Consider the following 20,629-nt stretch of genomic DNA (forward strand, 5'->3'; position numbering starts at 1 on the left):
TTCGTACTTTGAATGGATATACAGTAATTCGGTAGGCAAGTGTGTTGAAAGTCAAGTTTATTCATGAAGTTAGATTTGAATGGCATTTTAGGTTTTCGTGGAACCTAAGTTGCCGAGAAAACTGGCAGTATTATTAGGCGGAGAGAGGAAACTTATTTTACGTTTTGTCGCGGATTTTATAACGGCCAAAAAATTCCTTGCAAGCAGAATGCGAGGATAAATATTTTCGGCTGTGTTATTGGATACTGAAAGTTTAATGGGTTGAAATAAAATTACTTTAAATTGGATTTAATGCTACCAAGCTGTGAGAAACTAATAATAATTTTCTTTAATTTTCACCAACCTCCAAAAAGGTACATTTTGCGATTGATCAGATAAACAATTCTACAGTCAAACAAATAAACTAGTCACAAAAATTAGGGATATTAAAAAAATTCCAAATTTTTGGGTGATTTTCAGAGTTGTAAATTGGAGGGTAATGGTCGCAGAGAGAATAAAAAAAGGAAATTGAAGCTTCAAGTTTCTAGTTTTCGAATCTAGAGTTTAAATTTTTTTAGCGTCAGCTAAATCATAAGAAAACCAACGAAAAAAAAAACAATTTCCAAATTTTTGCTTTCGTTTAAAAGGGTCTATGGACAATAAATTATTTGGTAATTTCATCGTAAGGCTATTTTAGATTATATGTCGCTCTCCTGGGGAGAGTTTATTTGGAACCCAAGGAACTGAGAGAAGTGTCAGCCGGGAAGCTTTTGGACTTTGTTAAAAAGACAAAACTACTTGCTGAATAGGACTAGTAGTGGGACGCACAATAGGCCTAATTAGGTCGCAGTACTATGGGATTTATTAGGACCAACCACTAGGAAGAAGAAGAAGAAGACAGTTACAGCGGTAAAAAAAATCAACCAAAATTTTATTGACGATTGTGAAGCATTGTGGATATATTAAAAAAAAATGTTTGAAAAAACTTTTGAAGGTGCCATAGCGAGGTCACCAAATCCATTTTATTGTTTTCAAGGGGCGTAGTGATCAGCTTTATTTTGTTCAATTAGAACTTTATTTTATTTAAATTATTAAAGTATAGTTAAGCTCACAAATTGTAAGAAAAAAATATAACTTGATAGATATGAAGTAAAAGTTAACTTTTTATTATGTATTTGAAAAAATTATTTACTAATTTTAATAAAATATACCCAAAATATCATTTGAGGATCTTCTTTACATTCCCTATAATTTCTGAAGCAAAGGATGTTGAAATCAAATGATCTATAGATATAATAACTTCTTCGCTTTTTTAACACATAAGTATCATTAAAGGACTTTATAAGACACGTTTTATGGAATTTTAGATACTTAAATATGTTTTGTGATTGTCAATAAATAGTAATGTTAAATATGACTTTGATAAATTGACAAAGGATATAGGCGTCCATTTCTAACGTCGACGACAGGGGTTTCAGCAGTTTGTAAACCATCTAAGCCCAGATGACGAATATCTTTTGTAGTGTTTAAGCGAAAATTCAGTTGAAGGTTGAAAGAAAATGTCGTATCAAACTTCTGTATTGATTAGAAGAACTCCACTAGAGAACATGACTTTCCTGCTTTGACTTACATCTTTTTCAGCAGTAGAACAAAATTTAATTTACACGAAGTTACAGTCCCTTGATAGACGTGTTGAAATGAAAAGTAAGAAATCATAAGCATAATTTTTGGATTCATTTGGGGTTATTTTTTTCTAAAAAAAGCTTTTTTCACAGGTGACAACATATCCAACTACATACTGAAACAACTAGTCACAAATACACACACACAATTGGTTATTAAAATGGTAAATGTTGACCAAAAGCATATTCGAAAACGTAAATATATTTTCTCCGTAAAGATCCACTTCCACTCCACTTAATATCCACCATAGATTACAGTTAAAAAGATTAGTTACATTTTGAACTTTATATAATTAAATTTTCCTCACAAAGCATTTAGGCGAATTGAATGAAGTTTTCTTTCAGTTAACTTCTTTTAAGTCGCATTACAGACAAGGAAAAAATTATTTAGAAAGTGATAAAGAATATACAACAATAAATAGAGAGTGGTCTAATTAGTTACATAACTGTTTCCTTGGCTTCCAATAGTGAATGAACTTACAAATGTAAACAAAGCATCGTTATATTCACATAACAAGTTTTAAAACACAATATTGCCTACTTTACCCCTACATCATCCTTTTTTTAGATGCTAAAATAGTTGTAGATAAGTGCATATTGGTTAAAATAATACAATATACAGGGCGGATTAATTTATTAGGAAAATTCAATAAAATGAAAAAACAAGCCCAAATATCTCCTAAACGGCTACTACTATTAAAAAACAACAAGAAACATTTTTCATTCATTTAACGTAACAATACCTACCTGAATGTAACATTATTTCTACAAAGGAATTTTTTTCTTGGGAAAATGGGGCAGTAGCACGCCACTGGTTAAAGCTACCAGGTTAATATTACATTCGATAAAAGGTCTAATTAAGTGAAAACGTTGTAGTAAATTTCATTCAACTCCGTCAAGCACATCATGAAGAAGACATGGTAGAAGTTATACATTTTTTTGTAAACTTTAACACCCTGTATCTCCAATACCGAGTCGCGCAGGAAAAAAGTTTATAGAGCAAACTCTACTTATTTTTGGTAATGAATCTAGTCCTGCAGTTTTCGTATTTAGGGAAATCCTTCAAATAAACGTTAACGTTTATCTTAGAATTACCTCTCTACTATTAATAAACATCAATTATTTTTAAACTATTAAATATTATTTTACATTCCTTTCTCTCTTTGCGAGAAATAGATGCATTTACAATTTAGAAAGTACTTTTTAATTAGACAGTTTATAACTCCAGCTTAGTATTGACTTAATAAAACCAGAACAACAGCGGTTCCATGGTGTAATGGTTAGCACTCTGGACTTTGAATCCAGCGATCCGAGTTCAAATCTCGGTGGAACCTGGAACTTTTTTTATATTTAGTTAATAACTAATTTTAGTAAATATGTTTTTTTAACAAATTAAATGTTAATTCTGACAGAGAAAGTTTTATTCTAGTAACATTGAACGTTACTAAAATGTAAAATGTACCTAATAACATAAATATTATAAAATATTCCCGAAATGATGTGAAAGGCTCATACAACATACAATAAATAATACTTAAGGTAATACGAAAAAATCTGTAGGACTATTTTAAGGCAATATAACATTTCTAAAAGCATGGTGAAATTTTTAAAATTAATTTATTCTAAATCTCGAGACAAGCAGGTTCTGAATACCTATATCTACTTTTAAAACTGAAAAACTTTGACATGTATAGCCCGATTTTTTTAATGGTTACGTTACTTAATATTTGAAATTAAATAAGAAAATAAGAAAGTTTTGAAAATATCTAAATCCATATTATATTTATAACATAATTTAACAAATATCCATAATCAAAGTTTAGAAAACTAATGAAAGGCTCTTGCTCAACACAGTATAAAAACCGCAAATATTTACACTAGGTAGGTAGAAACTTAAACTTTTATAACTCTAATTTATCAGCAAAATTTTCGTGCTCTTGACAAATAATGTAACAAATAATGATAGTAACCGGGAATAGGGCAAATAAATAACAGTTTGACTTCCTTACCAGGTCAGTAATTCAATGTATCTTAAGTATTCCTCAGGGCTATAAATATTAATGTAATTTTCATGCTATTTTTATCATAGCAGAACGGCAGGAAAATATTGTATTACTCTATGAAAGTTGAAAAATTATATCTCTTGTAGTCTGGTAATTGATAAGTACAACAAACCAAAACCAAAATACAGTATGTTTCACAAATCGTCATGTAACCCAAAACATAGTAGCGAATAGCATAAGCCTTTCATCATTCCGACAGAATTACGATTTTAATTTTGAAGACGAATTGATTAAAATATTTAATAATGCAGTAAATTACCAAAAAAGATTAGTGAAAAAATTTATAAATAAAAAAATAGGATCGAATTTAAGTTTAATGGATAATGGCCTTATTAATTAATAAATTTGATAAAGTGCAACGAAAAATAATACTAAATATATATTTTTTTTCTTGCTTGCCTTTTAATGTCTATTTTCTTTCTTCTTAACAAATTGACACCTCTATACCTACACAATTTTAATATTTAGGTTTAAAGATATTTACCTACTATTATTTGGCATAAAGATTCTGTCGTAGAACATAAGATTTAAAATTCACCGATGTTTCGAGGTCAACTATCAAAACGCTCGAAACCCATACTTTTCATACGAATGTATCTAAAGCTACAACAACACGCCTAAGCAGCTCTGCAAGCCTTAAAAGAATGTTCCAAAATTAACGGTTGTTTCGAAATTCTGCTCGAGGCTCCCCAAACGCTACGAACGGTCTTCAACCATGCAAAAAGCCATTTAACACAACGTCTGAAGACACGCAAACGAGCGCCGCACCATTCAAATGTCACTAGACAAAAACCACTGATCTTTCCGATAAATTTACCGACTTTTCCAAATTTACACTGTCGAGCCACCAGGACCGGCGAGGGAAATAAAAAATTTCACCCCACTTTTGAAATATTCAAGAGGATGAATCGACACCAACTGGAAGAGGTTAAAAGGCATCCGCGATATGGCGCCCAATGTAGGGCTATGTTGCTGAGCGAGACCGAGACCAATAACATTCCGCGACAATTTTCCTAATTAATTAATGACCATATTTTCGACTATTTGACAAAGTTTTGTCTCATAAGATAAGCTAACTTTCTCCATCTATTTGTCTCAATTTTTTTTTTAATTAATATAATTTTAACATTCACACTTTTATTGTCCAAGTGTGGGCCTAATTAATATTGTCCATAATTTTATTATATGTTTTTTAATCATTGTAATCAAGAGTCTTTAGACCTATTTGCAAACGTGTCAACTAATAATAATCATTGAGTGAACATACATTATATTCATGGTGATTTAGGTTAAGTATATTAGTATACATCTTTTTTTTTTGTATTATGTTATTTAGTTATTACATGTATTATTATTTTTCTGGTTTTTACCCATCCTGTAAATGGAATTTTCTGTTGGATGGTGTATAAAATAAAATAAAATAAAAAATAAATAAAAAAAATATATTTATTTTTTCTTGAATAATTTTGTAAATATAAATCCTGAAAACTTTAAATTTTCTAGTGTACTTATACAGGGTAGCCCATCGAAAACGTACCGCAAGGCATTACAGGGTAGTAAAGAACTTTTCGGCAAAATCCAAAAACAGGTCAAATTTGTTTCTGAGGGGGACAACTTTTGGCTCAAAAAGCATACCAAAATCTTCAACCCCCTAAGTGGGGGTGCTATCCCCTAAATTTTTTCAAATGGGAATGGGGGTCAAGTGGGGGGTCATTAGAAAGGGCTTTTAATTCTCTATACATCGATTCTTACTTTTTGAAAATCGATTCATTATTTTAGAAAATATGCAGCTTTGAAAATACGAACAATATTTTTGACGAGAAATGCGAAAATCGATTTAATTTTACTTCAAAACTTACGGTATTAGTCAAGTAAATGCTGAAAATGTTGTCCGCCAACTTGCATACAATGATACAGGTTGTCTTCAAACCGTTGTCGAACATTCTGGAGCACTTGCGGTGTTACTTCGCGACATACATTAATGATTCGTCCTCGCAGATCTTCCAAGGTATCAGGTGGAGTGCTGTAAACTTTGCTTTTAATGTGCCCCCAGAGAAAGAAATCTAAAGGATTTAAGTCGGGTGACCGAGGGGGCCACTCAATTGCACCTCTTCGTCCTATCCAGCGTCCTGGAAACGTCTCATTTAGGTAATTGCGCACATTGAGCGAGTAATGTGGAGGAGCTCCGTCTTGCTGGAAAATCAGTTCGTGTTCATTGTAAGCAGGGTCGTCCTCTATGATATTTGTTAGAGCTGGGTCGATGACATTTTGTAGTAAATCCAAGTACATATCGCCTGTCAAATTTCCAGGAAGGAAAAAAGGACCTACAATGGAATTTCCAAAAATACCTGCCCATACATTCAACTTCTGGGGGTGTTGGGAGTGTGTCTCATGGAAAATCCTTGGATTGGTATCAGCCCAGTAACGACAATTATGGCGATTCACTAAACCATTCAAGAAGAACGTACACTCGTCCGAAAAACACACATTAAAGAGGAAATTATCGTTTATCGCTCGTTCAGTCATTATTTCGCAAAATTGCAAACGACGATCAAAATCGTCTTCATTTAGCTCTTGCACTAGCCGAATCTTATAAGGATGGAATTTGTATTTTTTTAATATTCGTTGGACACTTGTACGACTCACTCCTGTCGCAGTAGCCAATTGCATTGTACTCAGCGTACTATCCATTGCCACTTGCCCCAATACCGCTATTTCCGTAGGTTCATTTAGTACCGGATTTTCAACCTGCCTCTTTTTGTTATGAACGGAGCCAGTTTCGCGAAATTTGGCCACCAATTCGCGAACAATTTTTCCAGACGCATGTTTCTCAGGATGCCGTTGGTTGAACAGTTCGGCGACCCGATTTCCGCATTCATTGTTTTTGAAAAAAAGCTCAATAATTTCTACTCTTTCTGGAATTGAGTACACCATAATTAATCAATTTAAAAGACTCGGCAGTATTGGTACTCTTCAACTACAAGTCACAAGACAGTTATCTAGCAACTTCTTGTGGCCTATCTAAATACGAAACAAAAAGCGGACAATTTTTTGCTCACCAAAATCAGGCTAAAGAATTCGCAAATCAGAAAAAAAAAAAGCGAATTCTTTTGAAGGAATTTACCAAGCTAATACCGTAAGTTTTGAAGTAAAATTAAATCGATTTTCGCATTTCTCGTCAAAAATATTGTTCGTATTTTCAAAGCTGCATATTTTCTAAAATAATGGATCGATTTTCAAAAAGTAAGAATCGATGTATAGAGAATTAAAAGCCCTTTCTAATGACCCCCCACTTGACCCCATTCCCATTTGAAAAAATTTAGGGGATAGCACCCCCACTTAGGGGGTTGAAGATTATAGTATGCTTTTTGAGCCAAAAATTGTCCCCCTCAGAAAAAAATTTTACCTGTTTTTGGATTTTGGCGAAAAGTTCTTTACTACCCTGTAATGCCTTGCGGTACGTTTTAGATGGGCTACCCTGTATATAAATATTGACTTATTCTAGATTTTGAACAGTTATGTGTTTTTCTTCTTCCACGGTGTGTGAAATTGTTTACCTATACAGGGTGATTCATTAACAATGGGAAAGTCGAAAGCTGAAGATACTACACGTGAATTGGTGACCATTGGCGCAAACATGCCTTATCCGAAAGGAATACAGGATGTTGAAAGTTAGAATTTTAAATCGTTTTTTTTTGCAATTATTCTGAAAATGTTTAGATTAGGAACTTGAAAATTTGTGAAACTATATTTTTTTAGGCGACGAATAAGATGCGTGTTGTAATTTCATCATTGCTCATAGAGGGCGCCACTTACGACCAATTTTACCGAAAATTTAGTTAATAACTTTTTACCCTGTATGTCTAACATGAAACTTGATTCAAAACCTGAAAGAGCTATCATTTTTCCATTAATTATGTACTCTTGTTTCATTTCGGTATCTCGATCCGTTTTTGAGAAAAATGGTTTAACGAACACTATGTTTTGATAATATGAAAAATTAAAAGCGAAACAAACCAAGTGTTTCTTCGTGTTATTACAACAATTAACAATAAAACAAATAAATACGTAATTATGATTTAATGTAATTGTTCAAAGAAACCACCGTTGACACTGAGACACTTTACACGTTTTCTGAGAGATCTTCGAGTTTGAAACAACATATTCGGATTGCGTATTGTATAAATGTATTACTCATTCTTTATAGATTTGCCTGCCAGAATCTGTTAATCCTTTTCATTGTTTCTCTCACTAATTTTATGATATTATCAATCGATCGCGACATCGGAACTACATTAATCTAGAAAAAACGTAAAACCGCTTCTAAAAAGTTTTGTAAAACCTCATGAATATAGACCTTTATATTCCGGATAGATCTTAACGTCTCTGATTATATTATCCGAAGTCACTCACCTTTTCCATTTCGGTGTCGGAGCTCTGCTTGTTTGGCCTATACTCAGGTGCCAAATAGCCTGCCAGGTGAGCAGGTGGGCCGTCTCCAAAAGCATTATGGCTTTGACACAGCTTCACTCTGCCCCTACTTGAAAGCATGAGGGTTGAAGGAGTCACTAAGGGAATGCACGAATTACCGGAAGCACCATCTGCAACAATGAAATTTAACTTGCTAACTCATGCATAACACGTACAACAAAATAGTCATTTGTGAGTTTACAAACATGTATTATGAACTAGGACAAAATAATAACAGCTTCCATAAATATTTTAATAATAATAAGAGGTTTAATGTATACTAGACAGGGTGTTCTAAATTGGATATGAAATATTACGGTTCAACTTAAAAAATTTAAAAAATTTTAAATGCGTCCTTAAAAAAAAATTTTGGACGTCAATATTTGTAGGTATTCGTATGCAATTTTGTATTCAGAAACTTGTATATTACAATTTTTGTAATTTTTATTATAAATAAGTTTTACGTGATATCAAAGTTATGCGTTATGTTCTTAGTGGAGTGCAAAAATTATTGTATTGTAATATAAAATATATGTTATATAAATGCAGTAATTATTGCATTGTAATATATAATTTTGGCTGTAGTTAAATTACTAGTGCAAGTTTCATACTGTCACTTGAAAATACCTATCCTCCATTTGAGACTAAGTTTTTCCATAAAAACTCTTAGATATTAGTTCATTGAAACGGTTTATCCAATATTAACTGTGCGCCGTTCTTTCAGACGGTCGTTAGACTACATTGATTTATTACTTTTAACTTTTGTAAAGTTTTTCTTTTACTGTTTAATACACGCTAAATTAAATTGTATGTTATTTTCAATTAATTTAATAAATTGGACTTCTTCAATGCCTTTCAAATGTATATCATCTTGCAGACAGTTGGACTAATTAATTATATTATATATACAAAACAAAAGCCTTGGAAGCCGACAATATCTTATTTCCGCCCTTTATAAGTAATGACTTCTCTGTGTTGAAGAGTTATATTGTTGTTTGAATTCACAGCCTCAGAGAAAAAATATATATTGGGTATCATGTAAGTACGTATGTACAAGAAGAAGAAGGCTTCATATTCGTGGAGTCAAAATAGCACGATTTAGGCTAATTAGCCTATAACTGAAATCTCATTGGTTGGACGTTAGATAGCCTCAAATTTACTGAAAAATTTATAATTTTTTTAGGAAATTAAAAATATATTAAATTTTTAATTGTTTGTGGAGAGTGGACTTGCTTTCAATTGTAAAAACACATTTCATAAAACTTGTAACTGTTGGAGTACAGGGTTAGTCACTATAATCTGACAACTTATGATTTTATTACTGAAATTAAAAAAAGCTTTTAATACAAAAATGTTAGCTTTTTTTTACGAATTTTTATAATGCAGTATTAGAAAAAAACAATTGAATAATGGAAATCACTAAATTAATGAATTTTTTCTTTAAATGGAACACCCTAAATATTAGTGCATACTTAGCTTCGTTAATTTTTTCTCTTTTCAAAAATATATTTTTTTCGAAATATTTCAGTTAAAACTATTTTTGAAAAAACAGGAGGGAAATTTATGTCTGACGGATCGCAGTGACTATGGAGGAGGCACGGGGAATAAANTGTATAGTTGACGAAAAACTGATTGGCTTGTATGTGGACTGTGTATGCAGTATCAACATTGTCTATGCACTACACGAGTTGCTAGTGATCAAGAACATAAAAGTAAAACGAAAACAAAGCAAGGAAAAGAGATGCATCGTTATGACGTAAATATGTCAGGCGCATCGATTATTTAGACAATTCCACTGTTATATTTTCAATTGGCGATACTTTAAAAGATTTAATATCTTTCAAAGAAAATCAAAAATATTTACATGCGTTTCATATACGAATTTGTATTGTAGATTATTTATATTCTAAAGATTTACAAGAAAAATATACGTCGACATGAGCAAATATGTCAATTATTTATTTCCATAAATTATTCTTCTTGATTTTGTTTTCCTTCTTTTTTCGTGTTGTTTACAATGTCTAAACTTGAAATATACATTACACATGGGAATTTCAAATAATACGCTACGTCGAGAACCGCGGCGTTGCCGCTATCAAGTATACTGGAGGTTAAGTTAGTCAACGACAGCAGTTTGAAGGAGAATTATTATAAATTATACATCTTACAAGTACGTAATCGATTTCTACGAGCTGGTCCCTTAGATATCGGTTTCCTATTTATACAAGTTGCTGTGGAAACTGTTCGTCAATTGTTGTGCATTCTAAGTGGAAAGACCAAAAAAATCTGCATTCTCATAAGACTAAATCGTGAAAAATTAGTTTATTGATATCTCGTCTCTTAGGTATTCAAACTAGTCATAATCTTTTATGAGGATTTTCTTCATATTAATAAGCTTATATTATTTTTTTTTTATGAATATTTGTTTGTCAATTCCATATCAGATAAACCTTCTTAAGGAATAATCTTAGTTGATTACTAGATATTCTCGATGGGGTTGTAAGTAGTCCGCAGAGTAGATGTTTCCCATAATACCATTAGTTAAAATGCAAAGTATAATTAAGATATTCAGAGGACTATTTTACATATTTAATACATATAAGTACAAACAGATTTTAATATTACCACCATTTCTGATGTAAATGGTAAACATAACAGTGATTTTGGGTCAACCACTTAAGCCGAGTATACATCTCGACAGAGTGAGTAGACGAGACTAAAAATCAGAATTGTCGTGCCTCGTGCATCATATCTGTTCGTGCTCAGGTGTATACTCGGCTTTAGTTAAAGTTTTCATGGTTAATAAGTTTAAATACTGAATTGTTTACAGAAAAACTGCGAAATAACTAATATTTTAGTGCCATTTTATAAAATGTGTCCTTAATTCTACTGGCAAACTTAAATAAACAAACAAACAAACAAACGAACAAAGAAATAAATAAATGGAGAACGAAAAAAATCTATTAAATCTGGCAGAAAACAAATTGTTTATTCAATTTTGAGTACTGACTCGTTAGACTGATGCGAAATCCGTTATAACCCAATGAATAACATTATCTGTTTCCAACAAAAAGAACTTTAAAGGGAATGTCGAAGAGCAAATTTAAATTTACCGTGAACAGAAAGTTCGTCCGCCATTTCAATTTGAGAAACGTAGTTATTTATTTATACGTCGATAGAAACAGCCATATTAAAAATTCTTTCATTCATTAGATCCAATAAACAGCAGACACTCAATAGAATATGAAATGATGTTTGAAATGCTTAAAAACATTATATTATACATACATACAAAATGAAAGGAATATATTATACTATAATTTGTGTGATACATAAGAAACATAAAACAGTGTTGAAATCTTGTTTAGTTCATGTTACTATAATTTTTTTAAATGTATAGGTAATTTCTATTTTTTCAATTGTATCAAATAATTAGTTAGAAAAAATTGTGACGCAAGGGTTTTCCACAAATCACTTTCAAATTCGCGATATTTCAAGTTTTCTGGCATTTTTTGGGTAACCTTATGCCACTCATCATGTGATATGAACAGAATTCTGATTTTAAAAGTTTTTGACATAAGAGACTCCGTATAAAAGGTTGAGGTAAAGATTTCCAAGTTATGGAGTAGCACCAATTGTCAATTAACTGTCAATAGACTGTCAATATAGATATAGTAGTCAAGTGGGTGACAGCGAATCTCTACTTACCGGTTCATTTGACAGTCCCTTTTCTCCAATACCATAAATTTTTATGGTGAAAGCCTTGTCGTAGCCTTGGGTCTTGAGCTTTGGATGAATATTGATTTTCAATTCAGTCAACATTCATCCAGAGGGACTAAGATTCACCTACGGCCAGGTTCCAATAATAAAAAACCTAGAATGGACGGTTCAATACTGTCAACCGCATATCACCAAGTATCTCCATTAGCGCGTAATTCAAAAAGTTCGGTTATTTTCTGAACAGACCTCATATATTCATTTAAATAAAATGGGGACGATAATGTTTAATTTAATTAAACCATTTTGGTTTCTAATTTAAAAGCGTTGTATTATCGGTTGTATTAATATTCTCATTAGCTTCCGACGTATGACCATTACTAAAAGCGCATTATTGACAGACAACTAAAATCCAAATACAATCTAATTAAAAAATTTCATTTAATTCGTTCAGGTTTGAAACATATTAATGAATTGAATCGTAACAGTTTGGAAATTCTATTAATATTACGTGTTATTATTGTCAGTTATGTATTAATTTATTAACAATACCTACGATGTATTTTAAAGCAAAACTGGAAAATAATTACACGCATAATTTATTAATGCGCATTTATTTGTGAAAACATCTGTTAGTGGGTATTGCAATTTAATACAACATATGTGTTCCAAAAATATTATATCGCCACTCGTAGGAAAATTCGTTATTCGAAAATAAGGCAGAAAGTTTGTATCAACATAGTCCCTTATTTGCTCTTTTTTTAATACACATTGTTCAAGTTTATGTATGTCTTTTTTGTTTTTTTTTTTCTTAGTTAGAATGTGCACCTCAGCGAAATTATTTATTTGCTCCTTTTTTAATACACGTTGTTCCAGTTTATGTATGTCTTTTTTGTTTTTTTTTTCTTAGTTAGAATGTGCACCTTAGCGAAATTATATTGGTAAACATAACACAACGGATTTAATCCAATAAAGCTGTGCTCGGCTTATAGGGGCCGCAAAAAAATCCAAACATGATAATTTTCAGGGTTGCTTGGGGACTTCCTCTTGATTATTCAACCAAAAGATCACACTCGAACTCCTGGTACGACTTGCGCTATGGGGGTGGTTTCCTAAACATTTTTTTAGAGCAAAATGACCTTAATCCCGAATTCAATGATAAATATATAATTGCCAGAAAGCAACACAAACAGTTAGTAAATAATACAAAATTGGATTACAACAAAAATAATATTAGCAATTCTGATAACCCCACTAAAACTGCTTGACAAATTATTTCAACGCTAACAAATAATTACAGTAAAATGAAAAATATAAGTTTGTTTGATAATTCTATAATTTGTTGCCACAAATTTTAACGATTTTTTTATCGCTGCACCAGAGGATGTGGCTAGTAAAATTTCAAAAGCTGTATTACAGAAAAACAAATTTATTAATAATGTAAGAACTGTAAAAGATAGCTTATTTTTAACTCCTTATTTGAATAATGAACTTTTATACATTTTGAAAAACAAATTAAAAAACAAAAAGTCAGCAGGACCGGACGACTTTCCGATATTTGTATTAATAGACTCTTTATCTACTATCATAGAACCACTGACATTTCTTGTGAATTTATCATTTGAAACAGGTACATTTCCATCAAGTTTAAAAATCGGTAAAATTGTACCTGTGCACAAGAAACATGATGTTCATTGCGTTGAAAATTATCGACCAGTGACTTTAACATCCGGATTTTCAAAAATTTTCGAATACAGTTATTTATACCGTCTCATGTCATTTCTTGATAAACATAATATAATTTCAGATAATCAGCATGGGTTTATAGCAGGAAGGTCTACTACCACTGCTATGGTAAATTTTTACAGGAAGGTGTTGGAATGTATTGAGGCTGGCGAGTGCCCTGTTGGGGTATTTTGTGACCTCAGCAGGGCATTCGACTGCGTTGATCATAAAATATTATTATTAAAATTATCATCATATGGTATTCGCGGTTTGGCTCTGAATTGGGTTAGATATTTTATATTCAACAGAGAGCAATATGTTAATGTAACCCATTATAAAGATGGAATTGCGAATAAAATAAATTCGTAGCGTGCTTCTGTTAATTTGGGGGTCCCACAGGGTTCGATTTTGGGTCCCATATTGTTTCTGCTTTATGTTAATGATTTCGCGAAAATAGTTGATGACGCTTGTTTAACAATGTATGCTGATGATACATCTCTATTAATTTCTCATGTAATAGATGAGTCGTTACAAGTCAAGTGTAATCATATACTTAATATATAATACTTAATATACTTAATGACGTCGCAAATTGGTACGCAGCAAATTCCCTTTATTTTAACGTCAATTAAAATCATTACATAAGATTTCATAATTGGCAGAAGCAGTGTGCAGGGCTAGAGCTAAACATCAATGATATCTCTATTTCTAAATGTAAGAGTACTAAGTTTCTGGGTTTGCAACTGGACGATTCCCTAAATTGGAAGGAACAATGTAATAATTTAACATCCAAACTACATTCACTGTGTTATCTTTTTCGAAATTTGAAGAGTGTACTATCGTGGGAAACAGTCATGGGCCTATATCATGCACAAGTCAGTTCTAAGCTGAGATATGGTATAATATTTTGGGGAAATTCTGTAACTGCGAAAAGTGTATTTGTGGCACAAAAACGTATTTTTAGATATATAGCAGGTGTAACAAGTAGACAATCTTGTAAAAATATTTTTAAGGAATATAAAATATTAACGCTTCCGAGTCTTTACATCTTTGAATTATGTGTTTTCTTTTTCAATAACAAAAATCATTTTTACAAAGTACGTGCTTTGGATACATATAAAACTAGACAATGGAATACTTTTTGTGTGCCTTATAGTAATTATAATGTATCTGTCTCCTTTCGTGTTTGGACCCAGGGTGTTTAATAACTTGCCCTTGGAAATAAAAATGATTGAGAATCTCGGTAGGTTTAAATCTAAGTTAAAATATTATTTAATTGACAAATGTATATATAACATTACTGAATTCTTAAAGTATAAGAATTTATGGCTTTTATCTTCCCTTTTTTGTATTATTGACTATTCCCATACTTTATTGTAAAGTCTCTAAGGAAAATAAAGGTTATTTATTTATTTAATAAAAGTTGTTGAGGATCAAATTCTGAACAACTTTTCCTTATAATTATTTTGTATGTCTAATACTTAACGAGTTACTGCGCATTATGTGACCAAAATTGGGCACGCCCGCCGCAAACATGTTTTTAAATAAAAAATGAGCTTAATAAAAGTTATAGAAGATCAAATTCTGAAAAACTTTTCCTTATAATTTTTTTTGTATCTCTAATACTACTAGTGCTGCTACAAATTTGGGTTTGCCAAAGCCGAATGGAGTCGATGTGGTGTCGCATATGCACTGAACGCTTGTATAAACAGTAGTTCAGATATTTTATTCGAATATTTGCAACAATTTCTTGAATAAATGACTGAAAAATAATCATGAACTGATGCAACCTGTTAGCTAACACATGACACTGTTGCTAATTCTTTGTAAAACCACCACTGCAACGTGCGTAATTTTTTTTCATATAATGCGCAGTAACTCGTTAAGTATTAGAGATATAAAAAAGATTTATAAGGAAAAGTTGTTCAAAATTTGATCCTCTACAACTTTTATAGGAAGGTCAATTTGCTGTAAAAATTGTTTAGGAAACCACCCTCATAGTGCAAGTCGTACCAAGAGTTCGAGTGTGATCTTTGAATTGGATACTCAGGAGGCAGTCCCCAAGCAACCCTGACAAAATCATCCTGTTTGGAATCTTTTTTTTTATAAAATAATATCTTTATTGGATTCATTTTAAATATTATCATACTGTGATTCTTCATATCGTGCGAAAAACTGTCAGAAAAGTAATAATAAGCGTATTTTTATGTAATTTAACAAAAAATATATTGTTATTATTTATTACCATAAATATAATAATGTTGATTTACTGAATTTGTTCCACATTTGATGACGAATAACAGAAATAAAATCGTCTGGACTTTTATCGCCAACTCCTTTAACAATCCAGTTACGATGAAACATAAGGATCTCCATGACCCAAGAAAGCACGTCAGTCTCGATCCAATGTCAAAGCGATACTCCCTGTTTTTTTCGACNGTTTACTATTTATTACGGGTGTAATACTGAACGGGGTGTAGTCCTTTCTTATAATGTCGTGAGTGAAAAACTGCATTTTATCTAGTGCGAGGCTAGCTATGCGTTAATAGTACCTGTAGGCAGGTCACTATCTGATAGCAGACAAAGTAGTGATAAATTAAGATATAACATATACCTGATAATTCTGTTAAGGAGGTTTATCGGGTACGTCTAAAGTCAAATGAGAGTTTCTATAAATTCGCTAGACTAAAGTAGTAAGCCTTTAGATTTGGCGACGTTGCAGTTGGCTGGCGTGCCCGGCTTGGCTCGGCGTTCGCTCATTCGCGTTCGATCATTCTGTTTGTTTGGATGGTAGAAATAGTTTTCGCCATGAGCGACAAGTCAATACAGAAGGTTTTTTTGGAAAGGAAACCGCGTATCTAACTGAAAATGATGGTATACATTTAAGAGTTCGTCAAGAGAGTGCAGGCAGAAATATACGAAGCGTTTACGGATGCAAGCAAAACAAAAGTCCAAAGCAATCTGAAGAGAACTCTAACCTCAAAGAAGTAAAGAATGAATCCAAAATCGAGGAACGAAGAATTGTGCACATTCGAACTTTAGGTAAACAAATGATTTGGAGGCAGTGCTCTCAAACTCTTTTTTTGAATAATATGTAGTTGACGAAAAACTGATTGGCTTGTATGTGGACTGTGTATGCAGTATCAACATTGTCTATGCACTACACGAGTTGCTAGTGATCAAGAACATAAAAGTAAAACGAAAACAAAGCAAGGAAAAGAGATGCATCGTTATGACGTAAATATGTCAGGCGCATCGATTATTTAGACAATTTCACTGTTATATTTTCAGTTGGCGATACTTTAAAAGATTTAATATCTTTCAAAGAAAATAAAAAATATTTACATGCGTTTCATATACGAATTTGTATTGTAGATTATTTATATTCTAAAGATTTACAAGAAAAATATACGTCGACATGAGCAAATATGTCAATTATTTATTTCCATAAATTATTCTTCTTGATTTTGTTTTCCTTCTTTTTTCGTGTTATTTACAATGTCTAAACTTCAAATATACATTACACATGGGAATTTCAAATAATGCGCTACGTCGAGAACCGCGGCGTTGCCGCTATCAAGTATACTGGAGGTTAAGTTAGTCAACGACAGCAGTTTGAAGGAGAATTATTATAAATTATACATCTTACAAGTACGTAATCGATTTCTACGAGCTGGTCCCTTAGATATCGGTTTCCTATTTATACAAGTTGCTGTGGAAACTGTTCGTCAATTGTTGCGCATTCTAAGTGGAAAGACCAAAAAAATCTGCATTCTCATAAGACTAAATCGTGAAAATTTGTTTTATTAATATCTCGTCTCTTAGGTGTCCAAACTAGTCATATTGTTTTGGGGATTTTCTTCATATTAATAAGCTTATATTAATTTTTTTATGAATATTTGTTTGTCAATTCCAAATCGGATAAACCNGAAATTTGAAGCGTGTACTACCGTGGGAAACAGTCATGGGCCTGTATCATGCACAAGTCAGTTCTAGGCTGAGATATGGTATAATATTTTGGGGAAATTCCGTAAATGCGAAAAGTGTATTTGTGGCACAAAAACGTATTCTTAGATATATAGCAGGTGTAACAAGTCGACAATCTTGTAAAAATATTTTTAAGGAATATAAAATATTAACGCTTCCGAGTCTTTACATCTTTGAATTATGTGTTTTCTTTTTCAATAACAAAAATCATTTTAACAAAGTATGTGCTTTGCATACATATAAAACTAGACAATGGAATACTTTTTGTGTGCCTTATAGTAATTATAATGTGTCTGTAAAGTCTCCTTTCGTGTTTGGACCCAGGGTGTTTAATAACTTGCCCTTGGAAATAAAAATGATTGAGAATCTCGGTAGGTTTAAATCTAAGTTAAAATATTATTTAATTGACAAATGTATATATAACATTACTGAATTCTTAAAGTATAAGAATTTATGGCTTTTATCTTCCCTTTTTTGTATTATTGACTATTCCCATACTTTATTGTAAAGTCTCTAAGGAAAATAAAGGTTATTTATTTATTTATTTATTTAATAAAAGTTGTTGAGGATCAAATTCTGAACAACTTTTCCTTATAATTATTTTGTATGTCTAATACTTAACGAGTTACTGCGCATTATGTGACCAAAATTGGGCACGCCCGCCGCAAACATGTTTTTAAATAAAAAATGAGCTTAATAAAAGTTATAGAAGATCAAATTCTGAAAAACTTTTCCTTATAATTTTTTTTGTATCTCTAATACTACTAGTGCTGCTACAAATTTGGGTTTGCCAAAGCCGAATGGAGTCGATGTGGTGTCGCATATGCACTGAACGCTTGTATAAACAGTAGTTCAGATATTTTATTCGAATATTTGTAACAATTTCTTGAATAAATGACTGAAAAATAATCATGAACTGATGCAACCTGTTAGCTAACACATGACACTGTTGCTAATTCTTTGTAAAACCACCACTGCAACGTGCGTAATTTTTTTTCATATAATGCGCAGTAACTCGTTAAGTATTAGAGATATAAAAAAGATTTATAAGGAAAAGTTGTTCAAAATTTGATCCTCTACAACTTTTATAGGAAGGTCAATTTGCTGTAAAAATTGTTTAGGAAACCACCCTCATAGTGCAAGTCGTACCAAGAGTTCGAGTGTGATCTTTGAATTGGATACTCAGGAGGCAGTCCCCAAGCAACCCTGACAAAATCATCCTGTTTGGAATCTTTTTTTTTATAAAATAATATCTTTATTGGATTCATTTTAAATATTATCATACTGTGATTCTTCATATCGTGCGAAAAACTGTCAGAAAAGTAATAATAAGCGTATTTTTATGTAATTTAACAAAAAATATATTGTTATTATTTATTACCATAAATATAATAATGTTGATTTACTGAATTTGTTCCACATTTGATGACGAGTAACATAAATAAAATCGTCTGGACTTTTATCGCCAACTCCTTTAACAATCCAGTTACGATGAAACATAAGGATCTCCACGACCCAAGAAAGCACGTCAGTCTCGATCCAATGTCAAAGTGATACTCCCTGTTTTTTTCGACTGGAATTATGCATTTTGAATTATTGCCTCAACGTGTACCATAGTACCGTGTGTACTATCAAGGCTTTACAACGGTTACGTATTTTTCCGAAATTAAAATCAGTGCCGAAAGGACGGGCGCCGTTTATTTATGATATCAAAGCAAATTTAAGACGTTAAAGACCATTTCAAATGAAGCTATCTAAGACTGTTTGGCGAAATGGAAACACCGCTGGGAAACGTGTGTGAATAGTAAAGAGGAGTACTTTGAAGGAGACAAGGACCAATAATGAATAAAATTAATAATAGTGTTTAAAAAAATAAAGTTCTGTTTTCGTTTCCAAATGAATGACACTTATTTTTAATTAATGTTTGACAGTTTAAATTTTGTTTGTTTGCATTCATACTTAGATATATTATCATGCTATTTATTCTACTATTACCTAACTTTTTTTAAATAATTGTAGCCAACAAAGTGTATCGTGAACTTGGATCCTTGATGGAGACAAATATGCCTTCGGCTGGTGTATAAAACGTCTTCAAATGAATGAAGAAGTAACGAACATCATTAATAAAGATCCAAAAAAAAATAATAATTTATTATACCCGTTACAACTTATAAGAAATATACTTAGAATAGAAGTAATAAATCAAATATATACCATTTTAGTTATGACGTCGTTGCACATACGAATATAGTTTTATCCATAAATGTGTATTTCTCCGGATCAATGTCTGAGGTTGGCAGTGTAGAAGATGCAACATAAATTTCTTGCTATAAAACTTTTCGAGCTCTTTATCATCTCGTGAAGGAAATGGTGCGTGTAGGTTTCTAACAAAAAACGTATATTTATCCTGAATCCTGAACTCTACTTTAAAGAATCAACTACATTAATGTTTACGTCGGCAGTTGGAATAAATAATTCTTAATATCAGTATACTGCAACAATAGCGACAAATATAACTATATTTTGTCACTTATTTTATATATAATAATTAGTTAGTGATTAGATTAATTAATTTTATTAGGTATTGGATTATCTCCACGTAAATTTGGAAATGTTCATATTTAAATACAGGGTGGCCAAATGAAAACGAAACAGAGCCATTTTCAGGAACTGCGTCAAGATTGTAGAAAAACGCTCAGACCCGTCGATTTTAGATTAAAAGGGGACATTCTTTGCTGGTATTTTTGACTCCGCCACTTTCACCCCCAAGCAAGGGTATGCATCACCCCAAAATATTTAATGGCATTGGGGGTTGAGTAATATTTCTTTTGAAAGCTCTTACAATTCTCTTTACAACAGACTTTAAATTTTATAATTCCGCCCAATACTTATTAAGAATTTTGATTTTAAAGTTGAAACTTATGTACAAACAATTAGTAACGGTAAAAATGTCAGTCATTCGAGTTAAGTACGCCAATGGTATAAATTTAGTATTTCTTGCGTTAC

At 31.8% G+C, this 20,629-nt stretch overlaps 1 protein-coding gene and 1 non-coding gene across 2 annotated transcripts in view; one reads left to right on the top strand and one right to left on the bottom strand.

Moving 5' to 3' along the window:
• The window catches only part of LOC108906965, a 238,826-nt gene that overhangs the window by 138,227 nt on the left and 79,970 nt on the right, over positions 1 to 20,629 (bottom strand). The window contains exon 2 of the mRNA XM_018710424.1: positions 8,138 to 8,325. Coding sequence (XP_018565940.1) covers positions 8,138 to 8,325 — 188 coding nt within the window. The remainder of the gene's footprint in view (positions 1 to 8,137; positions 8,326 to 20,629) is intronic.
• Positions 2,924 to 2,995, top strand: Trnaq-uug. The gene has a single exon. It is a non-coding gene; the product is annotated as a tRNA-Gln (tRNA).

This window comes from Anoplophora glabripennis, unplaced genomic scaffold, assembly GCF_000390285.2.
Source record: "Anoplophora glabripennis isolate ALB-LARVAE unplaced genomic scaffold, Agla_2.0 scaffold355, whole genome shotgun sequence".
Taxonomy (NCBI): Eukaryota; Metazoa; Arthropoda; class Insecta; order Coleoptera; family Cerambycidae; genus Anoplophora; species Anoplophora glabripennis.